The sequence below is a fragment of the Heterodontus francisci genome, chromosome 10 (assembly GCF_036365525.1).
Source record: "Heterodontus francisci isolate sHetFra1 chromosome 10, sHetFra1.hap1, whole genome shotgun sequence".
Classification (NCBI taxonomy): Eukaryota; Metazoa; Chordata; class Chondrichthyes; order Heterodontiformes; family Heterodontidae; genus Heterodontus; species Heterodontus francisci.
In genome coordinates, this window is record NC_090380.1 from 41091179 (window position 1) to 41114878 (window position 23700).

The 23700-nt window shown below is 43.3% G+C and overlaps 1 protein-coding gene across 1 annotated transcript in view; it reads left to right on the forward strand.

Annotated features, from left to right (window-relative positions):
- cnksr2a (connector enhancer of kinase suppressor of Ras 2a) overlaps positions 1 to 23700 on the forward strand; it is a 613293-nt gene that overhangs the window by 500537 nt on the left and 89056 nt on the right. Inside the window, exons 15-17 of the mRNA XM_068039874.1 lie at positions 3215 to 3387; positions 5148 to 5221; positions 13347 to 13418. Of these exons, the coding sequence (XP_067895975.1) occupies positions 3215 to 3387; positions 5148 to 5221; positions 13347 to 13418 (319 nt within the window). The remainder of the gene's footprint in view (positions 1 to 3214; positions 3388 to 5147; positions 5222 to 13346; positions 13419 to 23700) is intronic.

A 23700-nucleotide genomic window follows, 5' to 3' on the forward strand; every position in this document is an offset into this window, starting at 1 on the left:
TCCCTCCTCCTCCTCAGAGGTGGACTGATGGCCCCCAGACTCTGCAGCTGATCCTCCTTTGGGATTACTGAGACCTACATGAGAACACAAACATTTAGGGGTCAGGGGCTTCACATCTCCTCATCTCAACCATGCCTGCTGTGGGACTCCATGTATCCAGTGGTGGCCACATGGGCACTAGGCCTCATGTGTTGCCCAGATGCACCCTTGTGGCCCTGCACTCGTTCACTTACTCTCTGGAGTTGATACTCCTGTTTCGGCATCAACAATCGTGCGGCCACCCTGTGACCTAGCCAGTTCCAGGGCCTTCACTGTTGCGAGGGTCAGAACACAGATGTCTGGGAGGCCTCCACCAGTCTTTATTATTGTGCCCGTTTCTCCTGCAAGCGGAAGGTTAAGCACTGTTAGTTTCCCCATGAAGACTAGCACAACAATTATGCTGGTGTCAGCCCTTTGGCCCATGATGGGGGCTGATGTAAGGCCTTCTCCATACCTCTGCTGACCAGGGACGTGGTGAGGGTCAGCAAAGACAGATGCCTACCTCTCGCCGAGATGCAGCCATGCATCTGAAAGGATATGCTGCTGTCTCACCCTCTTGCCAACTGGGTGGTCATTCCCTCCCCATCTAGTGCACTCTCTCGCATTGCCACATGCAAGCCCCAAAAAGGAGAGCAGTATGGAGAATTCACCCTAGTGGAGTGAAGGAAGCATTGACCAGTTTTCAGCACTGTCTCCATGTTCCGGGGCAGGGGGTGCGGGAGTGGTCGGGGTTGGGGTGACCGCATGGTTACTGACCTCTTCTGCAATCTCCATCCAGGTTTGTTTGATCAGGCAGGCCAGTCTCTTTGTGCCATCCCTTGGGAATAGGACCTCCCACCTTCCCCTTGCAGCCTGGAAGAGAACCTGCAGGGAGACATTGCTTTCCCTGCCATGTGGCTCTCGGTCAGTTCTTTGGGTTTTGTACCTGTTGGATGGGCGCAGGGGGCTTGACTTCTGGTGTAGGGGTGCAGGGGTCTTCAATTCTACTCCAGGAGTGCACGGGTCTTCACCTTTGCTGGAGGGCTGTTCAGCAATATTGCTGAAGCAATCATTAACAGTAAAGCAGCACTGCATGCAGGGCTGGCAGCCCTTTAAATATGACACCAGCACCTGCCTTTGAGTCAGGTGATGTCACCATCAGTGCCTCAGTGCCTGCCCCTGCTCATTAATTGGACGGCCCCTGCGCCTCCAGGTCGTTAATTGGTCGGCCGCCGTGTGATTACGTTCGGCCAGAAGCGGCATCTGCTTCCATAGCATCCAAACAAAATCCAGCACATGATGTGATGAGTACATTTGAGTGTGATATTTTCAAATTAAAATTTAAAGATAGTGTCCCAAACACCTTCATTATGACTAATAAATTGCACCATTTCCTTCCTGATTTCAAGTTAAAACTTCATGTGTATATTACCCAAGATTATTTTGTAGAGAACTGCTTTCAATCACAGTGACATATGGTGCAAAAATGGCTGTCAAACAGTTGGCTGACCAGCTATGTTTCCTGCCATAATTGGGAGTGAATCTGTATTTGCAGATATTTTTTGCAGTTTAAATCATTTCTCCCGGCTGCCTGTGATGAATGAGATGTTTACTTTATTTCTTTGAAGTAAAAATACGTACGTGTATGTGTGAAGTAAAAGGTTATTATGAATTCTATAATTTCTGCTATTTCAAATACTGAGACCGGTTCATTTCATATGTAAGAGACACCATTATTGGTTTGGTGGAAGTGTACCTTCACACACTTACAATTTGTAGTGCCTTTCCCAATCGCAGGAAATTCCAAAATGCTTTACAGCCAATTAAATCCTTTTGAAGTCTAGTCACTATTGTAATGTAGGGAAATGCAGCAGCTAGTTTACGCAGAGCAAGGCCTCACGAACGGCCAATGTTCTCTCTAAGCTGTGTGGCTGTGCAGCAACCTCAAAGTTCCCACGCAGGTCACGCACACGTTGACCCTTTTAAGCCCCATGCATGTGCACAGCCGCACAAAAAATTTAAAGAGCCTGCACACTTAAACAAATCACCCACGCACTACAAACAAAAATTAGAATGTATGTTGCAAACAGACAATAGAACTTGCTTTTAGTAATGTTCATTGTGGGATAGATATTGGCCAGGACACTATGAGAACTTTCCTCATCTTCTTTGAAAAGAGCCAAAGGATCATAAGATCATAAGAATTAGGAGCAGGAGTAGGCCGTCCGGCCCCTCGAGCCTGCTCCGCCATTCAATAAGATCATGGCTGATCTTTTCGTGGACTCAGATCCACTTACCCGCGCTCTCACCGTATCCCTTAATTCCTTTATTGTTCAAAAAGATATCTACCTTAGCTTTAAAAACGTTTACTGAAGAAGCGTCAACTACTTCACTGGGCAAGGAATTCCATAGATTAACAACCCTCTGGGTGAAGAAGTTCCTTCTTAATTCAGTCCTAAATCTGCTCCCTCTAATCTTGAGGCTATTCCCTCTTGTCCTAGCTTCACCTGCCAGTGGAAACATCCTCTCTACTTGTATCTTATCCATTCCCTTCATAATTTTATATGTTTCTATAAGATCCCCCCTCATTCTTCTGAACTCCAATAAATATAATCCCAATCTACTCAGTCTCTCCTCATAAGCCAACCCCCTCAACTCCGGAATCAACCTAGTGAACCTTCTCTGCACCCTCTCCAGTGCCAGTACATCCTTTCTCAAGTAAGGAGACCCAAACTGCACACAGTACTCCAGGTGCGGCCTCAACAGTACCTTATACAGCTGCAACATAACATCCACCTAGAAGGCAGATGAGGCCTTGGTTTAACAACTCACCTGAAAGATGGCACCTCCAAAAAATGCAGCACTCCCTCAATACTGCAGTATCAACCTGGCTTATATGCTCAGATCTCTGGGATGGGACTTGAACCCACAGCCATCTGACTCAGTGGGGAAATGCTACCACTGAGTCAAGGCTAACACCTCAATATGCAATTACAAAGAAGGGAAATACATGTTGTATGGAAAATTACATTAGTGATACAGTAATAATGTACATCTGTATTAATCTACAAAGACTAATAAAAATAGAACAAACTGGGACACTTGGGAAATAACATTTGTTTTTGGTAGACTTGGACACATTTGTGGAGCTGAGTGTATGAGTGCTTTACCTTCTCCTGTCTCCTGGTAATTTCAGGTAATGTGACAGCAATAAGCAGGAGAAGAATTTCTTGCAAGGACCTTGGTCGTGGAGACTGTGAAGGCTGGTTATGGAAGAAAAAGGATGCCAAGAGCTACTTTTCACAGAAGTGGAAAAAGTACTGGGTTGTATTGAAGGATGTCTCTCTATACTGGTACATGAATGAAGAAGTAAGATCTGATTTAAACATACATACAGTGAATGTATGTGTCTCTTGTGTATGTGTTCAGATCTCAGTAAACAGAATTAAATGAGTTTTAATTTTTTTAAAGGAAAGAACTTGCATTTATACAGCACCATTCATGACCTCAGGATGCCCCAAAGCACTTAACAACCATTGAAGTACTTTTTGAAATGTTAAAAAACTGAGCTATTGAACATTTTGAGTAATGTAAACTATCAAAGGAGTCACCTCAGCAGGGATTTTGCCTCAAGTTATTCCAGGTATGCAGCCACTTTCACACAACTGTAGAGAACTTTCTAAAAGAAGAGGGGAAGCTAATGTATAATTAGTTTGTGAGTCTGTTGCAGTTTCTCTTCAAAGGCTATCTTTTTCGAAATTGCCTGACATTGAAGGAGGTTAGTGAACTAACTTAGTGTAATTCAGAGTAGGTGATAGGACAGGAGATAAGTGAATTAATTTAGTGTGTCATGGCGTAGGAGGACTCAACTTGGCATCTGAGTTTCCCCATATGGTTAAGTTCATGACTGAATCAGCTGGAGAGGAGGTAAGTGGAAGTACAAAACTTTTGCCAAGAGGAGGAGTGAAAGAAAGTAGAGCGCAGACCTTGTCAGTGCAGTCTGTAATATACTATATTGTCAGGTTGTAGATTAGCTTTGGCAAGGACTTTGAGCAGGTCAGTGCAGGTCACTCTACCAACTTAAGGTACACATGTCTCACAGGAGAATTGATAGGGAGAAGGAAATGCATGAGCAAAAAGAAAACATGTAAAATAAACTCAAGTACTGAACAGCATTCTTTGAAAGTAATTGTCTGGGAGGATCCATTTTGATTTGTTTAATTTGCAATGTAGCTCGTGCTTGCAGAGCTCCAGTATTTGCTTGTTTCATAGTGAATTCTGAGAATTTGTAAAAAAATCTCTTATATAATTGTTAGAAATATGGAAGCACTGCTGAATTGACATTTTATAATTTTGCAAACGAGTACGCTTCCCACAAAACTCATTTTGCTAATGTTTTTGCGATAGTTTGCTGCAGCAAAACCATGGACTGTGTGGGCTAAATGGCCTCCTTCTGTGCTGTAAATGAAGCTATGACATACCAAACTGTGTGTGTGTGTTCTACCACAAGTGGCATAGTAAGTTTAATTTTTAAGTTATTCTCAATTTCAAGAAGACTTAGTGAATAACATGAAAGTTAAACTTCATGTTTACCATGCTTATTAATTACTTCATTTCTGTCAGTTTGGTAAAACATGAATATATCTGGTACAGTTATCATTTGTGCCATTTTCCATTGGGGTTAGATGTTGCCGAATTTGCAACTTAATTAGAAAAACACTCAAATTCTAGAAATTGGTAACAGGAACAGGAAATGCTGGAAATGCACAGCAGGCCAGCCAGTATCTGCATAAAGAAAAGACTGACTGATGTTTCTTTTCTCCTATTTGTCAAAGAGAAGGTCAGGTTTTGCTCATGATCAATTTTTCCGCTAAGATTAGCAAACTGAGGAAATTATATCCCAGTATTGCTAATAACTTGCTGTTTAGGAGTGCTTAACTTTGAACCTAAAATTGGTACATTTTCATGCAAATTCATCCTACATGTTCAAACATTGAATGCAATAACAGCATTGTACAAAAAGACTTTTCAAAAAAGATACTTAATACATTGAGCATTTGATCAGTTGATTCAGAAATGAAAATTTATGTAATGAAAAATGTTCAACTAGGTTGTTTGCTTTTCATCAGGATGAGAAGGCCGAGGGATTTATCTGCCTATCTGAGTTCAAAATCGACAGAGCAAGTGAATGTCGGAAAAAATAGTAAGTATTATGGCAGTGATGGCTGATGATTATTGTCATCCTTTACAGAAAGGAAATGAATTCAATATGATCTACTATTTGGCAAGTAATTAATGTTGCTTATATCTCCTGATGTTCATTTCACACTATGAGATTAATGACTGTATACATTCTTTGAGTTTCACAAATGAATTAATTGATGAATATTTTTGCTTCTGAAAATTATATTAAGACTTCCCTCCTGCTCTCTGCCTCCCTTCCCCTCCTGGTTGCTGCTTTCACTGCTCCTCCTCAGTCATTGTCTCCCCTCTCCCTCCCTGATCCAGTGTTCTTGTAATGCGGTCAGAATTCCCTGTACCTAGGATTTTTTTTCCCACTGTTTCCTTCTCTATATATTCTGATGCTTTTCTATTCTTGGGTTATGTACACAAAAGTTCAAACAAAGAAAAAATGTGAAATTATCTTAGATGAACCTGCAGGCTCAAATGTATTGTCCTTACATAAGTGTGCAGATATGTAAATTCTATAGCCATGAAAGAAAAGTTAAGTCCATAATTATTTTTCAATAATTTTTATGAACCCAGTGCTGCAATACATTAGTTTTCTAACATACCACCAAGTCCTAAAGGTGTAAGTTTGTGGATGTAGTTCTTAGTTCGTCAGTCCCTTCTTAGGTGAGTGGTCAGAGAGGGTCGTGAGGATCATGTTCTATTTTGAAAAGTAATATTAACATCTGACATAAGGCCAATGTTACGTGTTTGATGGGCACCAGTATACACTGATTTACATCAGCATATATGCTCACGCTCCAAAACTTGAGTGTGTGAGCACTAATAAGGTCCACTTTCATTGCTGATAAATAGGTAATGTCAGATTTTAACCATTTGAAATACCTAATGTCAGACTTACTTTCATAATTACATTTCAAAGTATATTATTGAGCTGCGGATTTCTTTTAAGGCAATATAATATGTAGTTGGTAATGCACTAAAATTACTTTTCAATATAATATAAAATAAGAGACCCAAAATCAATCGAAAGCAAAACACAGAAAAAAAACCCCAGGCTTTAGCCAATGTTTTTATTTTGTTCAAGCTTCTTATTTTGTTTGACACCATCAGAGACCTTGATCAGATTAGTTTGTCAGCTTTGCTCAGTAGGTAGACTCGTGTTTTGAGTTAGAAGGTCAAGGGGCCAACCTTTAGTACTTGATCGTATAAGCTGCTTATAATGAACTGCTGGCTCCCAATATGCAGGTTTCACAGAACTGAGTGAGCTATAAAGTAAACATGCCAGATTTAATAAGGCGGGCTAGCTGCCTGAGCGATCTGATTTAAAATAAATAGGCCCTGCTATTGGAAGTTGGCAGCGCTTGTGTGGGCACCTAACACATTATATAAGTAGTTACAATGTTGGTTGACAGTTCAGTGCAATACCAAAAGAATGTTGCAGTTCAGAGGTGCTGTCTTTCCAATGAGCCGTTAAACCAAGGCCCCATCATATGTTCTAGTTCAATTGAATCGTACTACATGAAGAAATGTAGGCATTTCTCCCAATGTCCTGGCTAACATTTCTCCTCCAACCAGCATCAGCAAAAACAGATTGGTCACTTACCTTATTGCTACTTTTGGGTTCTTGCTGTGCACCCATTTTCGGTCATGGGAGCACGTGCTGCACTTCAAAGAAGTTCATTTTCTGTGAAGCACATTGAGACATTTCGAGAGATATGAAATTAAATTAGTGCATGTCTATAGTTTTTATGGTCCATTTTTTAAATGAAATGTAACGAGTTTGGGCTTTTCTCTCGTAATATAGTAAAATAAGTCACAATATCAGTGCAATTAAAATCATGAGATACATTAGTATTGCAGTTTGGTTATTTGTCACGATTTGAATGCAGAACCATACTGACCATCCACACCCACAGAATGTCAGTCAAAATAGAATAGAGTCAGCTTCAAGTGTAGAAAAACAATTGGCTCAAATGATGATGATGTCAGTATTTATGATTTTGTTTGTATCACCTGACATCCTTGATGTTTTAAATGTTCATAACACACCCTAACATTAAGTGTTGTGCCCAAATATGATATAGTAATGATGCTATTATATTTTTTGAACTGTTTACTCAAGTCACAATTGGAACAGGAGTATGTCATTTAGCTGCTTGAGCCCCTTCTGCCATTCAGTGAGACCATGGCTGATCTGCAATCTAACTCCATATACCATAGTGTACAAAATCATGAGAGGTATAGACAGGGTGGATAGCAAGAAGCTTTTTCCCAGAGTGGGGGATTCAATTACAAGGGGACACGAGTTCAAAGTGAAAGGGGAAAAGTTTAGGGGGGATATGCGTGGAAAGTTCTTTACGCAGAGGGTGGTGGGTGCCTGGAACGCATTACCAGCGGAGGTGGTAGACGCGGGCACGATAGCGTCTTTTAAGATGTATCTAGACAGATACATGAATGGGCTGGAAGTAAAGAGATACAGACCCTTAGAAAATAGGCGACAGGTTTAGATAGAGGATTTGGATCGGCGTAGGCTTGGAGGGCCGAAGGGCCTGTTCCTGTGCTGTAATTTTCTTTGTTCTTTGTTCTTTGTACCCGCCTCTGCCCCATATCCCCTTAGAGCCTTTCAATAAAAAAATGCCTATCAATCTCAGATTTTAAATTCACAATTGACCCAGCATCAACTGCCATTTGCGGAGAGGATTCCAAACTTCTACCACCCTCTGCACTTTAGAAATGTTGCCTAATTTCACTCCTGAAAGGTCTGTCTCTGTATTTTAGACTATGCTTCTAGATTCGACATTCTCCATCCAGCAGATATAGTTTCTCCCTATCTGTCTTATCAGTTCCTCTTATTATCTTGAAAACTTCAATCAAATCACCCTTATCTTCTGAATTCCAGTTTGTGTAATCTCTTCTTGTAAGTTAACCGTTGGAGTCCAAGTGTCATTCTGGTAAACCAATGCTCCCAGGTCAATATATCCTTCCTAAGTTGTGATGCCCAGAACTGAACCCGGTATTTCTGGTGTGGTCTAGCAGGGCTTTCTATAACTGCAGCATGGCTTCTAACCCCTTGTATTCTATCCTCTAGAAATAAAGGCCAGCATTCCATTAGCCTTTTTGATTATTTTTGTACCTGTTTGTGACATTTTAATGATCTTTGTACATGGACCCCTAAAGTATCTTTGGACATCCACTGCTTCAGGCTTTTCCACATTCAGAAAGTACACTGTCCTAACCTTTTTAGGTCCAAAGTGGATGATCACACACTTGCCTATCTTCAAATCCACTTTCCTCAGTTTTGGCCATTCACTTAATCTATTAATATCTTTGTAATTTATTGCTTCCATCCACACTACTTACAATGCCGCCTCTCTTTGTGTCTTTGGCAAACTTAGATGTGTGGCGCTCTATCCCATCATCAGAGTAATTAATAAACACAATGAATAGCTAAGGCTGCAACACCTGTGGGATATCTGGTCACATCGTGCCAGTTAGGGTACATGCCCATTTGCCCATCCCTGTCCCCTTCTGCTCAAACAATCTCCTAGTCACGTCAATAATTTTCCATCAAATCCATTAACTTCCTCTTGAGCAGGCTGTCTCTTATGAGGGAATTTATCAAATGCCTTCTGGAAATAGATATGAATAGCATCCATACGTCCACTACTTTAATCACCTCTTCAAAAAATTCAATCAGGTTTGCCAGGCATGACCCACCCTTTACAAATCCATACTGGCTCTCTCTGATCAGCTGAAATTGTTCAAGGTGTTCAGTCACTCCATCTTTACTTATAGACTCGAGTAATCTGACAACAAATGTTAAGCTAACTGGTCTATAATACCCTGCTTTTCCTCTCCCAACCTTCTTAAATAGTGGAGTGACATTTGCAATTTTCCAATCTAAAGGAACAATTCCTTAATCTGGAGAACTTTGGAAGATCATAGTTAGGTCATCTGCAATGCTCTCACCTACTTCATAGAATCATAGAAAGTTGAAGGCACAGAAAGAGGCCACTTGGCCCATCGTGTCTGTGCCGGCCGAAAAACGATCCAGCTATTCTAATCCCACCTTCCAGCATTTGGTCAATAGCCCTGCCGATTACTGCATTTGAGGTGCATATTCAGACTCCTTTTGAATGAGTTGAGGGTCTCTATCTCAACTACCCTTTCAGGCAGTGAGTTCCAGACCCCTACCACCCTCTGGGTAAAAAGATTTTACTCATCTCCCCTCTAATTTTTCTACCAATCACTTTAAATCTATGCCCCTCGTCACTGACCCCTCTGCGAAAGTGAATACACCCTTCACATCCACTCTATCCAGGCCCCTCACAATTTTGCACATCTCAATCAAATCTCCCTTCAGCCTTCTCTGTTCAAAGGAGAACAACCCCAGCCTAATCAATCTTTCCTCATAGCTGCATTTTTCCAGTCCTGGCAACATCCTCGTAATTCTCCTCTGTACCTTCTCTTGTGCAATTACATCCTTTCTGTAATGAGGTGACCAGAACTGCACACAGTACTCAAGTTGTGGCCTAACCAATGAGCTATACAGTTCCAGCATAACCTCCCTACTCTTATATATACCTTGGCTAATAAAGGAAAGGATTCCATATGCCTTCTTAACCACCTTATCGACCTGTCCTGCTACCTTCAGGGATCTGTGGACATTCACTCCAAGATCCCTCACTTCCTCTACACTTCTCAGTATTTTCCCATTTATCGTGTATTCTTTTGCCTTGTTTGACCTCCCCAAATGCATCACCTCACACTTCTCCGGGTTGAGTTCCATTTGGCACTTTCTGCCCATCTGACCAGACCATCAATATCTTCCTACAGCATACAGCTATTCTCCTTGCTATCTACCACATGGCCAGTCTTTGTGTCATCTGCAAACTTCTTGATCATTTCCCCTACATTTACATCCAAATTGTTTTTATATACCACAAAAAGTAGGGGACCCAGTACTGAGCCCTGCAGAATGCCACTGGAAACAGCCCTCCAGTCGCTAAAGCACCCATCAACAATTACCCTTTGCTTCCTGCCACTGAGACAATTTTGTATCCACCTTGCTGCATTTCCCTGGATCCCATGGGATTTTATTTTTTTAACCAGTCTGTCATGTGGGACCTCGTCAAAAGCCTTGCTGAAATCCATGTAGACCACGTCAACTGCACCACCCTCATCTATCTTCCTTATTACTTCTTCAAAAAATTAAATCAAGTTGGTCAAACAAGATCTTCCCTTAAAAAATCCATGCTGATAATCCTTGATTAATCTTCGCCTTTCTAAGTGACAGTTTATCCTGTCTCTCAGAATAGATTGCAATAATTTGCCCACTACCGACGTTAGACTGACTGGCCTGTAATTATTCGGTCTATCCTTTGCTCCCTTTTTAAACAGAGGTGCAATGTTAGCATTTCTCCAATCCTCCGGCACCACACTTGTATCCAATGAGGACTGGGAAATGATGGTCAGACCTTCTGCTATTTCCTCTCTTGCTTCTTTTAACAGCCTGGGGTACATTTCATCCGGCCCTGGTGATTTATTGACTTTCAAGGATGCTAGTCCCATTAATACTTCCTATCTCCCTATGTGTATCACATCCAATACTTAACACTCCTCCTCCTTAACTACAATATCTGCATCATCCCCCTCTTAAACTCTGCGATGGAAACCATCTGGATCTAGGGATTTGTCACTCTTTTGTGCCATTATTTTCTTCATTACTGTTAAGTTGCTTATGTTAGTTTTGGTGAGTCTCCATCCCTCATTCAATATGAATTTCCTTGGTATGTTTGGCATGCTATCCTCTTCCTCTGTTGTTAATACACAAATTTTGGGGCGAATTTTACCTGCCCTCTGCGTCGGGTGTTGTGGCGGGGGGCCCGGAAAATGCCTCCGGGAGAGGCCCGCCACGGGCCTCAACACCCGAAGGCCCCGCCCCATATTACCAGCAGCGGCGAGGCCTCGTGGCGGCCCCCCCACCGCACTTGGTGACCGGAGCCGGATTTAAATATTTAAATTGATGTAAGTTAATGAATTAACGAACTACCTTCTCCTGTCGGCTGTCCTGCTGCCATCCTCCGTTTGGAGATCCAAGACAGCACACTGGTTGGGAGGGGAGAGCAGGTAAGTTTTCAGGGTGTTGGGGGTGGGGGGGGTAGCGGGGCAAAGTATTGCAATTGGTGGAGGGGATGGTGGGAAGGGGTTAAAGGTGAAAGTTAATAAACTTTGTGGGAGGAAGGTCGGGATCGCAAGGTAAGTTTTTTGTGGGGGAGAGGGCAAGTAATAAATTGTTCAGTCATGGGGGGATGGGAGGAGGGCTTGAAACTTTCATTAAAGTTTTTACTTTAAAGTTATAATGCCTCTCACTTTAAAAAGTCAAATTCAGTGTTAGGGCCTGAAGCCCTTTAAAAAAGGAACCTGCGCAGTGGCACCGGACGCCGTTGCCGGGGACGGAGTGCCCACCCCCTCCCACGTCATCGAGGGGGCGGTCCGCCCCGGCCATGTAAATGAGGCACCACACTGAATATCATGGCGGCTCCACAGAGCAATTCCCGCGTGTGCACCCCACCATCTTTGAAGCTCACCGCCAATGCTGGAAAAATTCAGCCCAAAGTAATTATTTAACTTGTCTGCCATTTCCTTATTTTCGTTTATGATATCACCATTGCCAGTTTTTAAGGGGTGCACATTGTTATTAACTACCCTCTTTTTCCAAATATAAAAGTTTTTTGTAAAAGCAAAATATTGCAGATGCTGGAAATCTGCAATAAAAACAAAAAATGCTGGAAATACTCAGCAGGTCTAGCAGCATCTGTGGAGAGAGAAGCAGAGTTAACATTTCAGGTCAGTTCTGATGAAAGGTCACTGACTTGAAACGTTAACTCTGCTTTCCTCTCCACAGATGCTGTCAGATCTGCTGAGTATTTCCAGCATTTTTTGTTTTCATAAAAGTTTTTTGTGTTGATTTTAATACTCCTTTTTTGCAGCTCTTACTATCTGTTTCATTAGCCGTTGCTGTTCTTTGTATCTGTCCCATTTACCAGGGTCTGTGCTATGTTTTGCATTATTGCGTGCTTTTTCTTTTAGTTTTGTGTTGACTTTAACATTTTATGGCGCTTTTTTTGGCAAGTAGAGCTCTTGCCCATTAAGCATATAAAGTGATTCTGTATCACAGATTCTTTTTTTCAACACCTCCCACTGATCTTCTATTTTACCCATTAACAGATTTGCCAAGCTTACTGTGGACAGACTCTCTCATCCCTTTGAAGTCAGCGTTACCTAATTCTAGAATCTCAGTAGCTGTTTTGTGTCTCTCCCTTTCAAAAACCACATTGTACTCAATCATATAGTCACTATTAGATAAATGTTCATGCACCATTAGGCTGTTAACTAAATCTGGGTCATTGTTAATTATTAAATCTAATATGGCCTGCCTTCTTGTTGATTCCAGAACATATTGTTGCTGAGACTATCCTGAACACACTCAAGAAATGTGCGACCTTTCTGACATGAGCTCGTCTGCTTATCCTAATCCATATGGAAATTAAAATCCTCCATTGAATCCACTCTGCCTTTACTTGAGGCCTGTCTAATCTCAGCATTAATACATTCTGCCACTTCACAGCTACTGCCAGAGGGCATATAGACAACTCCCACTTATTAAGTCCTTTTCCATTTCTTAATTCGATCCATATAGGCTCCACTGTCTGCTTACCTCTCGTTATATCCTCTCTTAGCATGGAAGTAATTTCATACTTCATCAGTAAAGGTACTCCTCCCTCTCCCTATCCTTGCTGTAGATCTTATAGCCTGCAGACCGTTCTTAATGTGTGGGCTAGACAGAGTCAACAGGTTATTTGACTGTGGGGGCAAGATAGCAAACCCTATCCTAACCCATACATTCCAATAAGACAATAGATAACAATCAGGAATACTGACCATTTTTATTTTTGCCCCCTTTAGCCCTAGGGCACAAAGAGCAAGGCATGAAAAAATAGTTATTCAACAGAGAGAAATCATTTTAATATCAACCTTTAATGAGATCTTTTCAAAAGTATTGGAATATTTTCATGTAGAAATTACATATGAGAGCTTGTGGTTTTCATTGTGTGAATTTCTCTCTTCAACAGTGCATTCAAAGCATGCCATCCTAAGATTAAAAGCTTCTACTTTGCAGCGGATAATATGGATGATATGAACAGGTATGTATGAAATTCAACAAAGTAATTCAGTGTAGCTGAAGTGGCTAATTGGGGCAATGTTCAAGAACTTGTGTTTACAGCTGTTATGAGTATTTACAGAACCATCCACTCTCAACCTAGTCCTCTACAATCCAGAAACTGTATTTTTGCCAGTAATGGCACAAGAGTTGACAGTCACCCTATTTGAAGTAATCTGTTTATTGGATTAAACATAAATGGTAGTTTCACGGAATTGCACAATGATTCAACCAGTGGGAGTACAATATCCTAATATTACCCTTATGCTTTTATGCTACATTATTGCAATCTGGTAGGTCGTAAGTACAGATCAGAGTTTTCACAAACTACAGTTCTCACAGTATTTATTTCCAATTAAATGGAAATGTGAAGCATTCAACAAGAACAAATACAAGATGAAAAGTTTGCAATAAATTGATTGCAGTCACCACCATTTACACCGCCCATCGGGTGAATGGTCGAAGCCGCCAGTGCAGAAGGGAGAATGGCAGCAGCAGTTGCTGCCTACAAACTGTGAACTGGTCAGTTTCAATGTTCCTGAACGACTGCTTTTACAAATATCTTTCAAAAATTGACACATATGTTGCAAGTACTGTAACATTTAATACGGCGGTGAGGCAATACATACAGCTGCTATTATGATTCTGTTAACAACCCCCTGCCCCATATTCCCACTCTGAATATGTGACATTACTTCCAATTTACTGGACAGATAATCAGATTGCTGGATTCCAACTCATGAACTGAGGATTTATTGTAGCCAGCCTGGTTGTATTATAAACATCTCCATAAATAAGGCCATTACTGATATGAATAATTGTTGCCTACAACATGTCAAGGGAGACATGGGACTATGGTTTTATCATTTAACGCTTGTATAGGGCAAATTGTGTTCATACTAACAAGCAGTGAGAGCCCTCTCTGAGAGAAGTGCTTTGAACAGCAGTCTCTCAATGGCCATGGCTGGAGCTCTTTTGTGTAAGTGATCAAAGCTTTCACAGCTTGTCCGTTTCACTGAAGAAGATCGTCCCACTGTGCACTCGGCTTGGTGACGCTGGTGAGTTGCTGACAGGTCCGAAATCAGGTTCAATAGCTAGAAAATCCAGGATTCGGGGATAAAGCAGCTCATAATTGGCTTCTTAACAAACTCAACCACTTCTTAATTACTTACCCAACAGATCCAAGGGGTTGCCCATGTGCCTTCAATGTTCTGGGGAAAGCCAGAGGAGGGTGGGATCACATCAGGATCCTGTCCCGATGTCAATTTCCAGGACTTTCCTAGCCTGCTCACACCCAAAGCAGCCTCCAACAGCCTGGGAAAATTCTGCCCATTATCTTTTAGGGTTAGCAGTGACGCTAATTTTTAAGCCTTGGTTTATTTCGCCAAATAAGTAGTCAAAGCACTTTAAAAGAAAACTTGGAACAGTGCCAGTGAGAGGCAGCCTTACTGAAGAACTCAGAATGCATACATGAATGCATTTATTCAGAGATTGACTGTGTGAAGTCATTATGCTAATAATACAGTATACTTGATTTTGGAGAATGTGAAATTGTACATTTGAAAGATATGTAAGTGCTAGTAATGAATATACTGGATGTGACCAGACAAGTATTTCATTCTTGTCTGAAATCTTTATCTAAATGTCTACTAGAGATTTCAGTATAAAAGAAAGGTAATTATTATAGTACCTAGTTAGGAATAATCACTTTGAGGAGTACAGTTATATTTCTCATGCAAAATGAAATAATGTGACAGGATCATTTAATCTGTCTCAAGACTGTGAGACTATTCTGGGAGCTGTACATCTTTCTGCTAGTTTGCTTTATAATAATCAGGCCCCTAACAGTTAACATTTTCTACGTTTTCAGTTTAGAGTTAGGAGATTTTTTAGAACTGCAAAGTACATTTGGTACTTAAAGAATTAATCCAACTTCCTGTATTTTTTAGCTTTTTATTAGTTGTACGCAGAAAGATAAATGCAACCTCCACATTCTTCTGTCGCTTTATTCAGCAATTGTATGCACAATAACAGTGGAGGATTTACTGATGCTTGGACGATATGATATCTTAAATAAGCCAGTGAATCTGGCCATATAGTCCAAGTGGCAAAGCTGTGAGCGTCTTTTGTCTGGTCAGTCACATTAGATGTACAAGTGTAATATCTTCCTGGTCTCAGTGGTATCTATATTTTCCCTCCTCTAATGTTTTTCCTGCAATTTTCTGCTCTCCTGTATTTGAAATGATAACTCATGTTGTAGTATAATTTCACTGGTACCTGTGGCACTCTGCTACATCATTAATCTTTCTTCCTGTGTGAACCTAGACAGTAAGCATGGACTAACTACTTGAAGCTACAGTCAATCCTGTTAAAACTCAACTAACAAACACACAACTATTTTTGGCTGATGTACACACACAGGTACATTTGTCAATTTGAGACACTGACCAGTAATCGTTATGCCTCCTTTCACTTCTCAGTGCACAGGTGCTCTCCTCTCCCAATTCCCTACCCCAAACTTTCAGGACTCCTTGACCTTCCTGTTCTCTTGCTGCCATCCCAGGCTTGACTCGCTCTTAGGTAAGCCTACAGCTTTCCTCTGTGCCTCTCACATCATCCTCCGAAGGGCTCATTGAGGCACTTGGCGCTGGCTCTTTACAAGCAGCAGCTCCAACTGCCCCATCATGTTGACCTTCCCATCCAGTGAGCCTGCTGGGGGCTAATCTTGCCAATCTCCTTCCTGTCCAATTCACCCCTCCTTGCCTGGCTATATCTTCCACCACTTGTCCTGTCAAGAGAATCAAGGGGGTGGTGTGGTGCTTATCACCAAATCTTACCTTAGCCTGACCCCCTACTCCTTTGGCACTTTCTCCTCCTTTGAGTATCCAACCTTGTTCTGTTGCATGTTCCTTGAACCTCTGGTCGACTATGGACTGTACACAAAGACTCATCACTCCAGATGGGATCAGCAAGGCAATATTATGGGTTCTTTGTTGAATGCTGAAAGAGCAGCTAGTACATTGAGATGTTCATTGTACAGGTATTTCTTCAAGACTGCTAAACACTCAATTATGTGGTGTGTTACATCATAGCTCTTGTATGACTAACATGATCTTGTAGCCACACCTCTTAAAGGTGTACACATACAACGGCCGGAAATTTATGGGCTGCCATAAGGCAGTGAAGGAGGCGGGGGAGCACAGAGTATCAAGGTGGGGCGGCGGGGCTGAGAGCCCATCGCCAAGCGATCTTCCCCAGGGCAGAATAGGCCGATGACTGCCTTCCTGCCCAGAGGCCAATTGAGGCCCTTAAGTGGCCTGTTAATGGCCAATTAAGGGTCCGGTCCTGCTACTGCTGGAATCTTACCAGTGGCAGAGGGGGAGGTCTCCATCATGCAAGGAGGACGCCTTGCAACATGAGGTGCTCTCCCTGCGGGCTTGGGGGGGGTGGGGGGTGCCCTCCTCCATGGGCAATTTTTAGCCCACAGAGGACCCCACTGGGAACAACTTTACCTCCCGGGACCTCCCTCCCCCTGGACTTCACGACCAGCCCCCCCACCCCTACCATGCCAGGGTCTTCCGTACTGGCCCTGGCGACCCCACCTCACCTGCATCTTGTCCAGGATTCCAGCACTGGGCTTGAGTCCGAGGCCTCTGCAGTACTGGCAGTGGTCACTGCCCCCGGTGGCGCTGCCGATACTGCTGAGCTGCCAGTCCTCTAATTGGCTAGCAGCTCAAGGAGGCGGGATCCCTGTCTTAAAAGGGACAGTGTTACCAGCTCGTGAATCTTTAATTGGAAAACACCAGAAGATCACTCCGGGGGAGCGTCGCAAAAATGAAGAGGCGAGCCTTTTCGGCCCGGCACTGGGAGCCCCGTCACCTGCACAAAATCCACACCAACATGTTCCACCCTTTTCACTTCTCGCTCAAAAACATTATTCTCTTAGTACGATAAAAATTTTCTTACCAAGGTTTCTTCACTGCTCTCCTCCCTTAGCCTCTGCACCGAATGATTTCTCATCCTCGGTGATTTCAACCTCCATCTCAATTCATCATGCTCTCTCTCCTCTGAGTTCACTGCCCTCTTATCCTCCCTAAATGTTTCGCTCCATCTAAATTCCCCAACCCATATTCACGATCATCCCCCCTGACCTTGCCATCTCACGTGGTCTTACTAGTCCCATCTCATCAATCACAGATAAGGCCATCTCTGATCATTTCCTTCTATCACTCCCCACCCACATTCCCCTTCCATGCCCCAACCCTACCTCCTTCTGTATCCATCCCTGAAAAATATTATCCCCTAATTCACTTACCGTGCTTTCAAAATCCCAACTGTTTGGCCTTTGGCCCTTCATTTGCTGCAACATTTCTGCAGCTACTGATTTGCTGAACCCGCATCCTCCACCTTTGATGCCCTAGTTCCCAATAAAACCATTACTCTTTCTCACCCTGGCCATTTCCCCAGTATGGCCCTCATCTCCACTCCCTTAAGTCCAAGGGATCCAGACTTGAAAGGATATGGCAGAAAAATGGTTTAGCCATCCACCATCAGATCTGGCTGGACCATATAAAATACTATCGGGCCCTTTCTCGTCTGCTAAAACTGCTCCCTATTCCAGGATCATCCTGGAATGCAAAGATAACCCCCGGCTTCTTTTCTCTACTGTAAATCGTCTTCTTAAACCCCTCTCCCATGTCTCCTCCACCTCATCTCCAAAAATAAGTGCAAGGATCTCATGGACTTCTTTGTTACTAAGACCGCGACCATCTGATCAGCTGCCTCTGCCACGTCTCTCCCTTCCATGAGCCCATCACACCAAACTTCCTCTAAAGTTCCCTGCTGCCCTAGCCCTGAACTCACATCTTTCTCTGGTTTCTCTTCTATCTCCCCTCATGTTCTCTTCCAGCTCATCTTGTCCTTGAAACCCACCTCCTGCTCCCTTGCCCCTATTCTCACTAAACTGCTGACCACCCCTCATGGCCCCCATGTTAACCGATATTGTTAATGGTTATCTCACTTCAGGTGTTGTCCCTCTTTCCTTTAAATCTGCCATCATCACCCCCTCCTCAAAAAAAAAACACGACCTCACAGTCCTGGCAAACTACTGCCCCATCTCCAACCTCCTTTTCCTTCCCAAGTCCTTGAATGTGTTGTCGCCTCCCAAATTTGTGCCAATCTTTCCTCGAAGTCCACATTTGAATCCCTCCAATCAGGTTGTATCCCCTGCCACAGTACCAAAACGGCTCTGATTGAAGTCATAAATGACATCCTATGTGACTGTGACAAAGGTAACCTATCCCTCTTCATCCTTCTTGACCTGTCTGCAGCCTTTGACACAGTTGGCCACACCAACCTCCTCCTACAGCTCTCCACTGTCATCCATAGAATAAAATCATAGAAATTTACAACACGGAAGGAGGCCATTGGTGTTTGCACCACCTGACCAGTAGCCATCCAGCCAATCCTTGTAATCCTTAATTCCAGCTCTTGTTCTGTAGCCTTGTAGATTACAGTACTTTAAGTGCATACAGGTACTTTATAAATGTTATGAGGGTTTCTGCCTCTGCCACCATTCAGGCAGTGAGTTCCAGATCCTCACCACCGTCTGGGTGAAAAAGTTTCCCCACGAATCTCCTCTAAACCTCCTACCTCTTACCGTAGGTTATGGACCCTCAACCAAGGGAATAGGGCCTTCCTATCCACTCTATCTAAACCCCTCATAATTTTATACACTTCAATTAGGTCTCCCCTCAGGCTCTTCTGTTCCAACAAAAACAATCCTAGACTATCAATCATTGTTCATAACAAAAATTTTCCAGTCCAGGTAGCATCCTCGTAAATCTCCTCTGTACCCTCTCCAGTGCAATCATATCTTTCCTGTAGTGCAGTGACCAAAACTGCATGCAGTACTCCAGCTGTGGCCTAACTAGTGTTTTAGACAGTTCCAGCATAACCTCACAGCTCTTATATTCTGTGCCTCGGCTAATAAAGGCAAGTATCATGTACACAAAAGCAAAATACTGCAGTTGCTGGAAATCTGAAATAAAAACAGGAAATGCTGGAAATTTCAGCAGGTCGGGCAGCATCAGGATCTATTCTTGGCCTCCCTCCTATTTCTTATCTACATGCTGCCCTTAACCGACATCATCTGAAAGCACAGCATTAGTTTTCACATGTACATTGACAAAACCCAGCTCGACCTCATCAACACCTCTCTTGACTCCTCCACTATTGCTAAATTTTCAGACTGCTTATCTGACATACAGTACCTGATAAGCAAAACTTTCTCTCTCTCCCTGGTACCAGACTGAGATTAAACCAGACTGTTCGCAACCTTGGTGTCATATTTGACCCTGAGATGAGCTTCCAACCTCATATTTTCGTCATCACTCAGACCACCTATTTCCACCTCCATAACGTCGCCCGACTTCGCCCCTGCTTCAGCTCATCTGCTGCTGAAACCCTCATTCATGCATTTATTACCTCTAGACCTGACTATTCCAACGCACTCCTGGCTGGTCTCCCACATTCTATCCTCCATAAACTTGAGGTTATCCAAAACTCTGCTGCCTGTGTCTTAGCTCGCACCAAGTCCCATTCACCAATCACCCCTGTACTCGCTGACTTAGAGTGGCTCCCAATCAAGCACCATTATGATTTAAAAATTCTCATCCTTGTTTTCAAATCCCTCTATGACCTCACCCATCCGTGTCTCTGTAATCTCCTCCTCCCATACCCTCCAAGATATCTGCAGTCATCTAATTCTGGCCTTTTGAGCATCTCTGATTTTAAGCATTCCACCATTGGTGGCTGTATCTTCAGTTCCCTAGGCCCTAAACGCTAGAATACCCTCCATACATCTCTCTGCCTCTCCACCTCACTTTCCTCCTTTAAGACACTCCTTAAAACCTATCTCTTTGAGTAAGCCTTTGGCCATCTGACCTAATATCGCTTTATGTGGCTCTATGACATTTTGTTTTTTAATAAAAGCAAAATACTGCAGATGCTGGAAATCTGAAATAAAAACAAGAGATGTGGGAAATACTCAGCAGGTCTGGCAGCATCTGTGGAGAGAGAAACAGAGTTAACGTTTCAGGTCAGTGACCAGTGGAGTGCCTTGGGACTTATGTTAAAGCCACTAGATAAATATATGTTGTTGTTGTTAAGGGGTGCTGAGGCCAAAAGGAGCACTTGTACTGCTGCCCTGACTGAGGTCAGCAAAATCAAATTAGACCAGCAATCCAGCGTGGGATATTTCTGCCCTGTGTGGCTCTATTCCACACCAGACTATGCATGCCTCCACTTTGCCATTGAGGTAGCCATTGGTCAATGAGTCATGTTGCATGGTTCCTGTGGCACCTAGACTATAAGCTGGCATTCTTGGTGCCTCCAGGAAAAGATTTAAGAGGAGAGCAATAGTCAGATCAACAAGCAATAAGAAAATGTGTAATAGCAAAGCAGATATTAAACAGATGTGAGTAAATGTGTAAAGTAAAATTATTTCAGAGCACAGCAAATAACTAAGCAGACTTGGAGACAGAGTGGATATTAACCTGGGAGATAGCAATATATTTTGTGGTTGTGATTTTTGTCCTTGATTTGTTCTCCTTTGGTTCAGAGTGTGGAAGAATGTGGTGTGTGAGAAGCTGTGGGTCATCTTGTTTTACATTTGCTATGAAAGGGGTTTTGTAAAAAATTATATTGCACTGGTCCAGAAACCTTCAGACATTGCATAAATTAAATGACTACAATTTTTTACAAGTGGCCTAGAATTTTGGGTATGCGATGGGTGAGGTGTGGACTGAAGGGTATTGTCCTGCACCTGAATGATGCGGCCTGAGGTTCCTATGATTTTGGGCCTCAGACCTCATTGTAATGGAGCTGGCACGGCACCAGAGTCCTGGTTGCCAAGAGGAGTGCACAATTGGCCACTACTAGTGCACAGTGGATCCAGGGGCTGGGATTGGGATTAGATGTAGCTGTCGTGGGGTCAGGGAAAGTCAGGGCCAGGAGTGATCAGGGCTGGAAACAGGGAAGATGGAAACGGAGGGAAGTGATGGTGGAGTGGGTGGCACAATAGTTGCAATGGGTTCCTTTAAAGTGGAGTTGGAAGTCTCGGCTAGTTACTTTAATGGTTTGTCTGAGTTCAGTAAAGGAAGATACAAGCACTGTGAAGAAACACAAGGAAACTGAAATAAGCAGAAAATCATGTAGCATTCTAAAGATTTTTTTGTGCTGGCATAACTTTTTGCATAGTGGTGGAGCGTGATATTACCTTATAGTAGTGTTTACAACCAATTTTATCTGCAGCGCCTGTGGAAGAGTCTGTCACTCTAGAATTGGCCTTTATAGCCACTCCAGGCGCTGCTTCACAAACCACTGACCACCTCTAGGCGGGGGGTGGCACGGAGACAGCTCTCGAGACAAGGAGGCCAAAGAAGTGTTCACCATGCCCATATAATGAATAGCTGCAATACAAAGCAAAAGAAAAGAAACCTTCCCCCTGTGGGCTCCTCTGCTTTTGGGGGGATGGGTGAAGGGGCAGTGCTTACGTATTGACTGTACCTTCAAATGTAATTTGTTCTTGGTCAAGCTAAGTGAGCAATGAAAACACAAGAAATATGGACTGTAAAAACAAAAGAAATAGGAGCAGGAATAAGCCATTTAGCCCTTCGCGCGTGCTCTGCCATTCACTAGGATCATGGCCAAACTTCTACCTCAGCTACACATTCCCGCACTATCTCCATATCCCGTGATTCTCTCAGTATCTAAAAATTTATTGATCTCTGACTCGAATATACTCAAAGTCTGAACATCCACAGCTTCCTGGGGTTAAGAAGATTCACAACCTTTTGAGTGAAGAAATTTCCCCTCATTGCAATCCTAAATGGATGGATCCTTACCCTGCCGGAATTTTATGGGCCACCCTGAGGCAGGATCAGAAGCAGGGGAGAACAGAATATCACTACGAGTGGCAGGGGGGGGTGGGGAGGCGGTGGGGAAGAAGGCCTGTTGCTTCCCTGTCACCCACGATCTTCCCGGGAGCTGATACGCCGATGATGGCCTTCCTGCCCAGAGGCCAATTGAGGCCCTTAAGTGGCCTATTAACAACCAACTAAGGACCTCTTCCTGCCGCCGCTGGGATCTTACCAGCGGCAGGTAGGGCCTTCATTGCGCAGGCCGAACGCCTTGTAACACGAGGCGCTCTCCCTGTGGGCTTCGGGGCTGGGGTGGGGAGGGGCATCCCTCCTCTGTAGGCTATTTGTGGCCCCCACAGAGGACCCCCACCAGGAACCAATTCATCCACCAGGACCCCCCTCCCCCTGGACCACAAGACCACCCCCCACACCCCCCCTCACAGGGGCCTTCCAGACTGGCCCTTGCGACCCCGCTTCACCTACGTCTTCTCCGGGATTCTAGCGCTGGGCCTGGGTCCGAGGTCTCTGCAATACTGCTGAGCTGCCGGCCCTCTGATTGGCTGGCACCTCATGGAGGTGGGATCCCCATCTTTAAAGAGACAGGAATCCCGCCTCCTAAAACTTAGATTTTAAAAAAACGGAGGATCAGTCCGGGTGAAAAGGCATCCGGTCTTTTCAGCCCGGCGCCGGTAGTCCTGCCTTCAGCACGACATCCAGCCCTCTGAGACTATAGTCCCTAGTTTCCCAAACTAGGATAACAGTCTTCCAGCATCTACCCTGCCAGAACTCTTAAGAATTTTATATGTTTTACTGAGATCACCTCTTGTTCTTCTAAATTCTAAGGAATATAGATTTAGTTTACTCAATCTCTCCTCATAGGACAATCCCCTCATCCCGGGAATCAGTTCAGTGAACTTTTGTTCCACCTCCTGTAAGGCAAGTATATCCTTTCTTAGATAAGGAGACCAGAACTGTATACAGTTGTCCAGGTGCAGTCTCACCAAGACCTATCTATATCTTTTTGCATATTCTTTGCGTCCTCCTCACAGCTTACTTTCCCGCCTAACTTTGTATCATCAACAAACTTGGATACATTACACTCGGTCCCCTCATCTAAGTCATTAATATATATTCTAAATAGCTGAGGTCCAAACACTTATCCTTCTTGCACCCCACTAGTTATAGCCTGATAACTCAAAAATGACCCAATTATTCCTACTCTGTTTTCTATCCAATAACCAATCATTAATCCATGCCAATATATTACCCCAATCCCCTGAGCTCTAATTTGTGCAATAACCTTTGTGCATTGCCTTATGCAATGCAATTGCCTTATTGCCGTCC